This window comes from Neoarius graeffei, chromosome 10 (assembly GCF_027579695.1).
Source record: "Neoarius graeffei isolate fNeoGra1 chromosome 10, fNeoGra1.pri, whole genome shotgun sequence".
Taxonomy (NCBI): Eukaryota; Metazoa; Chordata; class Actinopteri; order Siluriformes; family Ariidae; genus Neoarius; species Neoarius graeffei.
In genome coordinates this window covers 19,568,693-19,582,494 of record NC_083578.1, presented here as the reverse complement: position 1 = coordinate 19,582,494, position 13,802 = coordinate 19,568,693, and the positions used below count along the sequence as shown (strand labels likewise).

The following is a 13,802-nucleotide window of genomic DNA, read 5'->3' as shown; positions in this document are numbered from 1 at the left end:
CAGGTCATTCATACCTGCTGCTGTCAGACTGTATAACACCCACAACTTGTAACGTAGCACCAATAACCTGTTTGTCGTTTAATTTGCACTACTTCATCACTACTACCTCTGCCATCTCTCATCGATGCAATTATTATGTGCAATAATATAGGCCCTAAACTATTTTTATGCATACTTACACTACCATTCAAAAGTTTGGGGTCACCCAGACAATTTTGTGTTTTCCATGAAAAGTCACACTTTTATTTACCACCATAAGTTGTAAAATAAATAGAAAATATAGTCAAGACATTTTTCTGGCCATTTTGAGCATTTAATTGACCCCACAAATGTGATGCTCCAGAAACTCAATCTGCTCAAAGGAAGGTCAGTTTTATAGCTTCTCTAAAGAGCTAAACTGTTTTCAGCTGTGCTAACATGATTGTACAAGGGTTTTCTAATCATCCATTAGCCTTCTGAGGCAATGAGCAAACACATTGTACCATTAGAACACTGGAGTGATAGTTGCTGGAAATGGGCCTCTATACACCTATGGAGATATTGCACCAAAAACCAGACATTTGCAGCTAGAATAGTCATTTACCACATTAGCAATGTAGAGAGTGTATTTCTGATTAGTTAAAAGTGATCTTCATTGAAAAGAACAGTGCTTTTCTTTCAAAAATAAGGACATTTCAAAGTGACCCCAAACTTTTGAATGGTAGTGTATATTTATATAAATATTAATGTATATATATATACACAGAGTCTACCTGTAATGTGCAATTTTTCCAAGCCTCTTAATAAGGCAATTTTTCTATACTTTTTTTCACGGTAGATAATGCAAATAGCCCTCTGTATTTAATCCTTCGTTTGTCTAATTTTTATTTATTTGACATTTTCTTGCTACTGTAACATGTGAATTTACCCAATGTGGGATGAATAAAGTGAATCTGATCTAATCTGCAGGGGGAACCCGGAGCACATACAAACTCCACACAGAAAGGCCCTTGCTGGCCTCGAACCCAGGACCTTCTTGCTGTGAGGCAACAGTGCTAACCACTACACCACCGTGCCACCCCTAAAGTGAACTACAGACATTTAAAAAGACGTGTAAAAATCAGTAATAAAGAGGACATAACATTTGAATGTGTATGGGTGAGAATATTTCTCCTAACGTTAGATATCACCTCCCCAACCTGTCTATGCCAATCCAAATACAAGCCCCAGGCAAACTTGACTCCGCCCCTGGTCTTTTCACTAACTACAGTAGAAACGCCCTTGAGTTCACGCATGCGCACTGACGAGAAACAGGTGAACTGGATTGCGGATTCGCTTTTCACTCAACGCAACGGAAATCTTCTGCATAGTGACAGTGCCTTAGAGCGCGCGCCTTATGGTGGCGCTCACGAGCTCAGTCACTACCGTGACGTATGCGGGCCTGAAGGCGGAAGTTGAAGCATCAACAACAACCCTTCCGTCAGTGGGGATTTTTAGGAGACAGACGCCAGCGGTGTCGAGGTTAGATAATTTGTGTGTTCGAAACAAAAGAACTCTAACAGCTATGGCTTTGTTTGGGAAGTTGTTCGGGAGCGGGGGGAAAGGAGAAAAGGCCCCGAATCCTCAAGATGCGATCCAGAAACTCCGTGAGACGGAGGACATGTTGTCGAAGAAGCAGGAATTTTTGGAAAAGAAGATTGAGGCGGAACTGCTAACAGCGAAAAAGAACGGCACGAAAAACAAACGAGGTACTTATTACACCTTAATTGGCGATTATGATTTAATTAGATACCTGAATTCTAGGCTGTAATTGGTGGTTGGTCGTGAATTAAATAGGTTGACGGTAGGTGGGGCAGCTCAACATGAATCAGCTGCCTAATAACATGTACAGATTCCGGGGAAAAGGCCAGCCATAAGGAAAGCTGTAGCTTTGCGTTATTAGTCAGCATTTATAGCTGTGTGTGTGAGTGAGAGAGAGAGAGCCTGAGTTTGAAATGTCAACCAACGCATATATTTCGAAATACCCGAAACTCCGACAGCTAATTAGTGTTTTCCTGATCAGTTCTTCAGACTGGATGATAAGATCTTACATTGTTCTATTACGTTTTACAGTTGGGTGTGTTTTTTTTTTTTTTTTAATTCCCTCATTTAAAGCGACAAAACATACCGAACTACTTTTACACTCATGTTTTATAAGCAGCACGTGATCATCAATGACGTCACAGACAAACTAATTGAGGTTTTTTTTTTTTTTCTTTCATCGACATGATGTGTTGGTCTGTTTTCATTCTAGTTGTCAGTTTCCTACATTACCCACAATACCATTGTGGTTGGTTTCCTACATACCCACAATGCCACAAAACCTGCTGATTGTGGTGCCTGTAGGAAGTAGGCCTCTCTTCAATGTGGCAGCACTTTAGTAGTAGTAATACTTTCTCAATAGGGCAATTATTTTGCAGTGGTAGCACCCATATTTCCACAAAACATTTCAAAACCCAGAATTTAAAATAATAAATAGAATAAGAAGTGATTAGGGGGGTATAGAGGTTATCGCTGTTTCCTTGTAGAGTTCAGTAACTGGACAGCAGAAGGTATAAAGGAGTGTTTATATCTGTTGGTTCAGGCTAATGAATACTTGAAACAGGAGCCAGAGGGCAAAGCCTGAAATTCGCTGTGCAGAGGTTGGGTATAATTTGACAGGATGGATTCAGCCTTCTTAATTACCTGTTCCTCATACAGTGCGGACATGCTCTTCTGTTGAACACCAGTAACACTACTACACACCTTAATGACCTTAGATATGACATTTTTCTGTTTCACAGAAAAACTTTTAGTTTTGTCCTTTAGTCTGTCCGGCTGTCTTTTAGTTCTTACACGTCATCGGTGTCACCACACTTATCTAAAGATGGTTATCTCTTCCGTAACTCGTTGCGTTGCATTCTGGAACTTTGAATCCAAAGTTTGCCATTTCCTCTACTCTTCTGCTAGGTTTATCATTATTTCAACACTAAATGTCACTGATGAACGAGAAAAGCAGTACTTGCTTTTAGGAGCTTACAACCGAAACCTGGATATTATCCCTTATGTTATGTGAACGTTGCTCTTTATTAATCACGGTTGTCACTGTGCCAGTAATGTCCCCTTGTGATGCCAGACAACTTCTGACTTCACAGCAATAACGAAAATACAGCACCGTCAAACAATTAAGCACCAGAATCACCAAACTCACTGCAAATATGAACACATTTATTGTGTTTCAGGATGGAGGTTTCCTCAAATGAACTGGCATGTTAATAGAGGGATCGCATTGGAGGGGGGAATTAAGTGGTAGAAAGCAACACAAGGCTCAGACCATAATTCTATGACTCAGAGAAAGTCCTATTGTGCTCCTAAGTGATGTGAAGCACTAGCGTTTCATACAACAAAGAAAAAAAAAGACTATGGGTGGGGAATGGATACCAGTAATTAAGTTTTGCTTTTAGTTAATTTGGGACTGGCATGTGACGAAAGTTTAAAAAGAGAGAGGGAGGGAGGCTTATTCAGTTTGGATCCATGAGACACTGCTTTCACAGAACTCTTATTTCTGATGTCCTGCCCTTCTATAGATCTTACAGCTTTGATCAGTCAGAATGCCTGAAATATGCTCAGGAAGTTGAATCAAGTTCAGCCTGAAGCACCGCTTTACACCTACATCAGTCACTAGCATAATGCTAGCAGTGTCAGCCATTCCACTGCCAAACTATAGCAAACAATAGAAAGTCTGCTGGTACTACCACTGGTCAGTGTGATCCCCACCCAAACAATTGGAAACAGTGCCGTTCTGTTCAAATTGAAATTAATTGTTTGCGTAATATATCGGGAGAAATCAGGAGCAAACTGAAATGCTTATGGTGATGTTCAAGCAAATTGTCATGTTATGTAACATAAGGCATGTTGTATACAAAATGCGCACAAGCACTTAGAAATATGAAGTATGATAAGAATGCAATTTAAAAAAAACAATTCCTCACAATAAGTGAGGAAAAGGGACAAAATAAATGATTCCTGTGTGCAAATGGATGTTCTCTGTTTTCTCAAGCTGCCCTCCAGGCCCTGAAGAGGAAGAAGCGTTATGAAAAGCAGCTGGCTCAGATCGACGGCACTCTGTCCACCATTGAGTATCAGCGAGAAGCTTTGGAGAATGCCAACACTAACACAGAAGTGCTCAAGAACATGGGCTTTGCCGCCAAGGCCATGAAGAACGCTCACCAGAACATGTACGAGTTTGTGTTCTTCAAATTATTAATGATCAAAGAACACATTCACATTTGCTTGAAGTTAATTCAGCTCACAGTCAAAGTTCATACACAGCTTGTATTAGAAGGATCACTGAATTCTCTTGTGGGTTTTAGGGATATAGACAAAGTGGATGAGCTCATGCAGGACATCACAGAACAGCAGGAGCTGGCACAGGAGATCTCTGATGCTATTTCGAAACCAGTCGGCTTTGGAGAGGAGTTTGACGAGGTACCTGGATTCCTCTAGCGTGTATAAACTAGGCTTTGGATTTTAGTCATTGAGGATGCAGTACGTGGAAGCATGTAAATTCTCTAGTGAAGTGGTTGTGCAATAGTGCTTTGAAATTATAAACTGTGTTCCTGCTGAGATCCTTTTCTGCAATAGTTATAAGAAAGACTAAAGCATAAACATGTAGTATAACTGGATATCTGTATTATGGATAAATAACCTACAGAGGTTTTTTTTGGATTTCTATAAAAGAAATGTCAGTTTAGCTCATTTAATAGACTAATAAGTGCGTTAATTAGTTTAAAAAAATGAATCGCTGATAATGAGCTCGCTGATTTTATTTGGTGTTTTTCTCTTTTCTAGGATGAATTGCTTGCTGAACTGGAGGAGTTGGAACAGGAGGAACTGGATAATACCCTGCTAGAAATTAGCCCAGAGAACGTCTCGCTGCCCAACGTGCCTTCAACCTCGTTACCTTCCCAACCAGGTAATGCAAACAGCTACATTAATGGCATTCTCAGGACCATTGTTATGCATGTGTACATAAACTCACTGTTCACTTGATTGATTGACACCAGTACACCTGCATGCTCATACAATTATCCAGTCCGCCAGTCATTTTGCAGTAAAGCAGTGCATAAAATCATGCACATACAGGTCAAAAGCATCGGTTAATGTTCATGTTAAATATCAGAATTATTTCAGAAATGGTTTGTCTCCTGGAAATTTTTTTTTGACACTGCAATCTCTAGAGTCTACACAAAATAGTGGAAAAAAAAACAAAAATCCAGCGAGCGGCAGTTCTGGAGCCAGAACTGCTTTGTTGGTGAAGGGGGTCAGAGGTGACTCACTGGCTAGTAACCACTCTTTACAACTGTGCTAAGCAGAAAAGAATCTCAGAATGCATGGAGTCTTGAGTAGAATGGGCAACAAATGGCAGAAGATTACATGGGGTTCAACTCTTCTCAGCCAAGAACAGGAATCTGTAGCTACAGTGGTTAGCCAAACTGGACAATTGAAGATTGTGGGGGAACAGATGACATTTTGTCCAGTTTTGCTCCTTTGCACCATTCTGTGTAAACTCTTGTCTGAAATACCCAAACCAGTCCATCTGGCACCTGCAGCTGGAATTAATACCTCAATCATGCCCATGCATCTGCCCTGGCTTCACATTTTGTACCTGTCAGAAAACCTAAACAGAAACGCAAAGCAATGGCTGAGGCAAAGCTGCATTTTGTCATTATAAAGTTTATTGTATTCATTGAATATACACAATATATATTAATAGGCAGCGTATTGAAGAATGTATTTTATTGAGACACCACATAACTTAATTTAAACTTCAAATCATGACATCCCTTGTAAATATTTCTGTTTAATGGGGTTAATAAGGAATTGATACAAGTATGAAATAGAGCCGTCCCAGCCATAGGACTCTTCTAACCCCTTGTTCTTCTGCCTACAGCCAAGATCAGAAAGGAAGAGGATGATGATGATATGGAGGAGTTGAAGGCTTGGGCAATGTAAACCAAGCCCAAACATCCGGACTGTCTGATCACTTGTTGTGGTGGACTGATCTTCAGAATCGACCTGAAAACCTTCAGAGAGTTAACGTTGCAAAACCAGTTGTCTAGGAAATTTCGGCTCCCATTAATGGTTTAGGTCCTGAAACGAAAAAAAAAAACCCTGTCCACAGGGATGTAAAAAAGGCTATGAAAGCAAAACAATCAGAGAATTTTATTTGTGAAATGATTTGGCTAATGTTTGCTTATGGATATTTTAGTGGTGTTCTCCTATTGTTGCTCATTTTTTTCCCCCCTCTCGAAATTGGAATGTAATCATACAGAACTCCGTCATCTACCTCTATCTGTTTTATTAAACTCCTATAACAAGTGGGATTCACATGATCTCCATAGCCTGTCTGGGAAAGTATCGGGGTTTCACCAATCCACTCACAGTTTTGTGTTTTCATGGTGATGACAGCGCTTGTGTATATACAAGCATCACGTCTTTTGCATGCTTGATTCAAGAGTCTTCATTTTGAAGCATCTCCACTGACTGATAAATTTGGGTCTGATAATATTCTAAGGTTGATCTCAAAGTGCTTTTGTTTTGGGAGCATTATTTAAACATCCAGAGTTGTTTTGATATTTTTTTTCTGTAATTCATTGATAGATTCTTACATCAGGAAAAAATAATCAATATATCACAAAGTTACAGCCCACAATTTATTCATTGTCGTCTCAACAAAGTGCTGTGTCTTACCTGAAACTATCCTGCTGAAACTCCGAAGCACATCAGTCTAATGTATCACTATTCATTAGGGTAGAAGGGTTATAAGTTGGAAGCAAACTCTAAAGATCCCCAGGACTCCATGGACTTACTATATCTTTTGTAAAGAAAGTGGGATGTAATAGCAAGGTGTGTCACATGTACATTTGTATGTTTGAGATTACACAGATGAGACTATTATTTGAAAGTTCATTAAACTGTTTGATTCTTCGTACTGGTGTTTTTGTTCGTGTTCTGGCTGGTGGGAAGTCCTGCATCAAGCAGGCCTGCAATTGGTTTTGCACTTTAAGCATATGAAAAATGTATGTGTGCTGCTATGTGCCTTAATTATTGGCATGCTTATGCAACATGCAACAGTGACATGACACGTTTTAACATGAATATTCTAATGTGTGTAATAGCAGACCCCAAAGGTGCAAGAAGCATGTTCCATGAAATAAATTTGTAGATACTGCAATTGTATGAAATCTGTCCTCGAGTCCTTTGAATATGTATAAGTGTGCTTCAGATAAATGCTTACATCCCAAAAGTGGTCCACTGAATTCCTGGTTTGCTGCAATAAAGAGAATCATTAAGTGTCATGGCCTCCTGAAATGAATAGACAATGTTACTACTCACATTATTGCATTATTTTTCTTCTAATGTCAGCAGAACAGAGATAACTAGACACTATTGATATGTGTTTTCCCTATAGCAGGGTATAACATGGTTAAAAAAACATGGTCAGTATAATAACATGCAATCTTACACCAAGATATCATATATTATGTCTACCTTCACTGGATATGAGCAATCGTGTGCTCTGATTGGCTACTCTCCTAGTGCTGCTGTGAGGAGAGAAAAACAAAATGGCGGAGCATGTTGCTGAACCAACCGAGGGCGAAATAAAAACTACTTGAAAACAAAACCCAACAAAATATGGAATAAAAGTATTTATTTGACGGTAAAAACTTTTTTTTTTAATTTTTCAATAATTATTATAGCATTTTCACAAATGCTAAGGATAGCTACAGGAGAAAGGTGGAGCAGAAGCTGAAGTAGAACAGCATGAGGGAGGTCTGGGAAGGTGTGAAAACCATGGCAGGCCACAATACAAAGACCAGAGTCGTTGAGGGGACAGTGGAGAGGGCGAACGAGTTGAATGACTTCTTCAATCAGTTCAACCAGCCCACGTCCCCCCCACCCTCTCCCTCACTGCAGCCATCTCTCCTTCTTCCCTCAATACACCTCCCCCCAGTCATCACAGCAGCCCCCTCCTCCCCCACCTCAACACAGACTCCTCCATGCATTACTGCAGACCAGGTCAGAGGTCAACTGAGGAAGCTTCACCCCAGGAAAGCAGCAGGCCCGGACAAGGTATGTCCACGACTACTCAAGACCTGCGCTGCTGAACTGGGTGAACCACTCCAACGCATCTTCAACCTCAGCCTGCAGCTGGGGAGAGTGCCCACCCTCTGGAAGACATCATGTATCGTCCCAGTTCCCAAAAAGAATCGGCCCAGCGAGCTGAACAACTTCCGACCGGTGGCACTCACTTCACATCTGATAAAGACGTTGGAGCGGCTCTTCCTCAGCCTCATCAGACCTCAGGTACAACATGCCCAGGACTGTCTGCAGTTTGTGTTGTTGGTAGGTGCAGGTGTTGGTGTGGAAGACGCCATCCTCTACCTGCTACACCGAGCCCACTCACATCTGGATAAGGGAAATGGCACAGTGAGGATCCTCTTCTTGGACTTCTCGAGTGCCTTCAACACCATCCAGCCCCTATTGCTTCAGGACAAACTGAACAGGATGCGAGTGGACCCCTGCCTGGTCACCTGGATCTCCAGCTACCTCACTGACAGGCCGCAGTATGTCAGGCTGAAGGGCATCACGTCTGACACTGTGATTAGCAGCACCGGAGCACCCCAGGGCACAGTGCTGGCCCCTCTTCTCTTCATCCTGTACACCGCAGACTTCTGCTACAATTCGGAGCTGTGTCACATTCAGAAGTTTGCCGATGACACAGCCATCATTGGGTGTATCAGTGACGACAGAGAGGAGGAGTATAGGAGCCTGGTGAGGGACTTTGCTGTGTGGTGCAACAGGAACCATCTGCAGCTCAACACCTCAAAGACCAAGGAGCTGGTCATTGACTTTGGGAGGTCCAGACCAAGGTCACAACCAGTTCTGATCGAGGGAGTCGAGGTGGAGGCTGTGGATTCCTACAAGTACCTTGGGCTGTGGCTGGATAGCAAGCTGGACTGGACTTGCAACACCAGTCACTTATACAGGAAGGGACAGAGCAGGCTATACTTCCTTAGGAGGCTGCGGTCCTTTAACATCTGTAGGAAACTCCTGTGGATGTTCTATTAGTCTGTGGTCGCCAGTGTCCTGTTTTACACCGTGGTGTGCTGGGGGGGCAGCACATCCAAGAAGGACACATCCAGGCTGGACAAACTGATCAGGCGGGCCAGCTCTGTGGTCAGCATGAAGCTGGACTCTCTGATGATGGTGGCAGAGAAGAGGACTATGGACAAACTATTGAACATCATGGATGATGCCAGTCACCCTCTGTACGCCGTCATCAGCAATCAGAGGAGCCTGTTCAGTGACAGAATGCTCCTTCCCAAGTGCGGGATGAACAGATTCAAAAACTCCTTTGTCCTTCACGCCATCAGACTGTACAACTCCTCTCTGGGGGGGAGAAGGGGTAACAGGAGGACAGAGGACGGGAAGGAGCAGTAGCCTAGCCTAACAATAAGCAATACCGGACAATGGGCAATATAAAGTGCAATATCTCTCCTGCTGCCCCCTCTCTCCCCCCTCTCTCCCCCCTTCCTCTCTTCCCCCTATCTTCTCATCTCATTATCTCTAGCCGCTTTATCCTGTCCTACAGGATCGCAGGCAAGCTGGAGCCTATCCCAGCTGACTACAGGCGAAAGGCGGGGTACACCCTGGACAAGTCGCCAGGTCATCACAGGGCTGACACATAGACACAGACAACCATTCACACTCTCATTCACACCTACGGTCAATTTAGAGTCACCAGTTAACCTAACCTGCATGTCTTTGGACTGTGGGGGAAACCGGAGCACCCGGAGGAAGCCCACGTGGACACGGGGAGAACATGCAAACTCCACACAGAAAGGCCCTCGCTGGCCATGGGGCTCGAACCCGGACCTTCTTGCTGTGAGGCGACAGCGCTAACCACTACACCACTGTGCCACCCTTACTTGTATATGTAAATACTTAATTTATTTTAATTTATCTAGAAGTTTTCTCTGTAATGATCTCATCTCATCTCATTATCTCTAGCCGCTTTATCCTTCTACAGGGTCGCAGGCAAGCTGGAGCCTATCCCAGCTGACTATGGGCGAAAGGCGGGGTACACCCTGGACAAGTCGCCAGGTCATCACAGGGCTGACACATAGACACAGACAACCATTCACACTCACATTCACACCTACGGTCAATTTAGAGTCACCAGTTAACCTAACCTGCATGTCTTTGGACTGTGGGGGAAACCGGAGCACCCGGAGGAAACCCACACGGACACGGGGAGAACATGCAAACTCCACACAGAAAGGCCCTCGCCGGCCCCGGGGCTCGAACCCAGGACCTTCTTGCTGTGAGGCGACAGCGCTAACCACTACACCACCGTGCCGCCCTCTGTAATGATGCTGCTGGAATCTTAATTTCCCTGAGGGAACCCTCCCAAAGGGATCAATAAAGTTTTATCTAATCTAATCTCAGATCGCTACTGTCATTTCTCTGGTTTGTTTACATCCATCCATCCATTATCTGTAGCTGTTGATCCTGTGCAGGGTCGCGGGCAAGCTGGAGCCTATCCCAGATGACTGTGGGTGAGAGGCGGTCCAGGGGTACACCCTGGACAAGTCAAACAACCATTCACACTCACACCTATGGTCAATTTAGAGCTACCAATTAACCTAACCTGCATGTCTTTGGACTGTAGGGAAACCATCGCAGACATGGGGAGAACATACAAACACCACACAGAAAGGCCCTCGTTGGCCGCTGGGCTCGAACCCAGAACTTTCTTGCTGTGAGGCAATAGTGCTAAGCAATACACCACCATGCTGCCATGGTTTGTTTACATCTCATCTCTCATCTCATTATCTGTAGCCGCTTTATCCTGTTCTACAGGGTCGCAGGCAAGCTGGAGCCTATCCCAGCTGACTCCGGGCGAAAGGCAGGGTACACCCTGGACAAGTCGCCAGGTCATCACAGGGCTGACACATAGACAAAGACAACCATTCACACCTATGGTCAATTTAGAGCCACCAGTTAACCTAACCTGTATGTCTTTGGACTGTGGGGGAAACCGGAGCACCTGGAGGAAACCCACGCGGATATGGGGAGAACATGCAAACTCCGCACAGAAAAGCCCTTGCCGGCCACGGGGCTCGAACCCGGACCTTCTTGCTGTGAGGCGACAGCATTAACCACTACACCACCATGCCGCCCGGTTTGTTTACATTCTAAGCGGAAATTATTTTGTTGTACATTTTGTATATAGTTTTTATCTAATTTGCTAAAAAAAAAATAATCTGTTTTTCAAAATCCAGTGAATGTGGATTCTTTCATTTCCACCTGACGACCATATGGTCTCAGCGCAAATCTCAGATTGTCTTTCTGATATATCTGCATGGATGAAAGACCATCACCTCCAGCTAAACCTCTCAAAAACTGAACTACTGGTCTTCCCTGCCAAGCCAACCATACATCATAACATCTGTATCAAGACTGACTCCTTAGCTCTTGCTCCTACTAAAGTAGCAAGGAATTTAGGTGTCATGATTGATGATCAGCTGACCTTCAAAGATCATGTTGCCTCTGTAGCCCGGTCTTGCCGCTTTGCATTATTTAATATAAGGAAGATTAGACCATATTTAATCCAACAGGCCACCCAACTGCTGGTACAAACAATGGTCATCTCCCGCCTTGACTACTGCAATGCCCTTCTAACAGGCCTCCCAGCCTGTGTTGTGAAGCCACTTCAGATGGTCCAGAATGCAGCGGCGCGCCTGGTCTTCAATCAGCTCAAAAGGGCACATGTGACCCCTCTGCTAACTGAATTACATTGGTTACCCCTGGCTGCACGCATCAAATTCAAATCACTAATGCTAGCCTACAAAGTGCTTACTGGGTCTGCACCTACTTACTTGAGTGCTCTAATAAAGGCTAAGGTTACTCTTTCTCAACTCCGGATATCAAAAGAACGCCGTTTGGCAGTTCCAGCACCGTGCACAAGACAATCTAGACCAGAGGTGGGCAAACTACGGCCCACGGGCCACATCCGGCCCGTTGGTGTTTTTAATCCGGCCCGCGGAAGACAATCATATAAACACGATTGAGCAGATCTATAAACTATAAGCGTCAGTGTTATCACGTAGACAGGTGTTCTAGAGATCCGTCTTTCCAATCAGTCATATTCACGCGAGATTACATTTGCAGAGTGGTGCAGCGCGTGCCATGGAAGTCATTCTGGCGCCCATGCCACTGATGATCTCGAGAACACAGGATGAAACTTTACGATGAGTGGTCCTAAAAAAAGAAAAGCGGACAGTGAGTGCAGGGTGTTCAATAAAGAATGGACAACTAAATATTTTTTTTGCTGAAGTCCGATCAAAGGCTGTATGCCTTATTTGCAAAGAAACCGTTGCAGTTTTAAAGGAATATAACATCAAACGGCACTTTTCCTCCAAGCATGCTAATTATGCTAACAACCAGTCAGCGCAAGCACGGACAAATACAGCTCAGCGGCAGTGTTGCCAGATTAGGCGGTTTTAAGTGCATTTTGGCGGATTTGAACATGTTTTGGGCTGGAAAATGTCAGCAGTATCTGGCAACACTGCTCAGCGGTTGCTGAGTGAATGTGAGTATTAACACTTTCTCTTTTTAAAACTATGTTGGAGCTGTAATAAGATGGTAGTCACATGTTTACAGACATAATAATATAAAAAGTATAACTCTTAGTAATTTTGGTTGTCATGGGTGGCTGCTGTAGTGCTGGTGTTTGTTTTTAAGTACCGTGTGCTTTTGGGTGTCTGCTCCGCCCCTCATTTATGTCCCTGTCTGCTATTATAGGTGTATTATGAGCAGCTGACCTTGCTTCTGCTTATATCTGTTCCTGGACTTTTGCCTGTGGAGGTTATTCTGATCTATGAGTGGCCTTTTGGAATATGAAAACCTGTTTGGAACCTGTGTTTTGATTTTTTGAGGACTGGAAATATTTCAGTGAGTGACTTTGAACCTGAAAACCAGTTTGGAGTTTTTTGCTTTCTTGAGCTGTTTTGTTTCATTTTGTGGGTTGGATGGATCCAGTGCCAAACCACTGAACTGCAAACATGTTGGCATGGTGTGGTACCCAAACTGTTGAACTGCAAACATTTTGGAATGGTGTGGTACCTCTCCTACTAATGGTGGTTGGTTGTACTGGCAGGCTGGAAGTGGATGGTTAAAAAAATTAAAAAAAAAAACACTCAGGTGTAAATCTACGAGTTCAGTGAAATGTACAAAAATGATATGTACTGATATGTAATTTAGTTCAATTTAATGATATGCAATTTAGTTGTATGTATAAAATGATACAAATACACTGGCATCCTACTCATCCTGGCAGCTCAAAGATGTAATTTAAGAATTAAGTGTGCTACTTTTCTTACTATCACGTGTGTGTCTGTGTGTATTACTTTTCTGGATGGATCCAGTGCCAATCTATTGAACTGCAAGCATTTTTCTGCTCTGCCTTTGTTGACTGAGAACTAAAATAAATGTCAATCTGATCTGCATTTGGGTCTCTGTCAGTGAAGGCCTTACAATAACACTAAAGCTTTTCTGGTTTATGTTCGATATGTATGAATTTGGTGCTGGCCCGGCCCGCCTGGCAAATTTCAAAAGTCAATGTGGCCCCTGAGCCAAAAAGTTTGCCCACCCCTGATCTAGACTCTTTTCATGTGTCGTCCCACGCTGGTGGAATGACCTACCGAGCGCTACCAGAGCAGGGGCGTCCCTGTCTG

General features: G+C 43.3%; 1 protein-coding gene across 1 annotated transcript; it reads left to right on the top strand.

The window, feature by feature from the left end:
• The first annotated feature begins 1,407 nt into the window (after positions 1-1,407).
• Positions 1,408-6,987, top strand: LOC132892925 (charged multivesicular body protein 4b-like). Its single transcript, XM_060931467.1, has 5 exons — positions 1,408-1,727; positions 4,058-4,235; positions 4,371-4,485; positions 4,849-4,972; positions 5,951-6,987. The coding sequence occupies exons 1-5, from the start codon at positions 1,544-1,546 to the stop codon at positions 6,010-6,012; spliced, it is 663 nt and encodes a 220-aa protein (XP_060787450.1). The 5' UTR covers positions 1,408-1,543; the 3' UTR covers positions 6,013-6,987.
• The last annotated feature ends 6,815 nt before the right edge of the window (positions 6,988-13,802 follow it).

Excerpts from the sequence above, each read along its gene's own strand:
- LOC132892925 (XM_060931467.1), top strand. The coding sequence starts at position 1,544 with ATGGCTTTGTTTGGGAAGTTGTTCGGGAGCGGGGGGAAAGGAGAAAAG. Across the intron at positions 4,236-4,370 it reads AAGAACGCTCACCAGAACAT|GGATATAGACAAAGTGGATG; the intron begins GTACGAGTTTGT and ends TGTGGGTTTTAG. Across the intron at positions 4,486-4,848 it reads TTGGAGAGGAGTTTGACGAG|GATGAATTGCTTGCTGAACT; the intron begins GTACCTGGATTC and ends TCTCTTTTCTAG.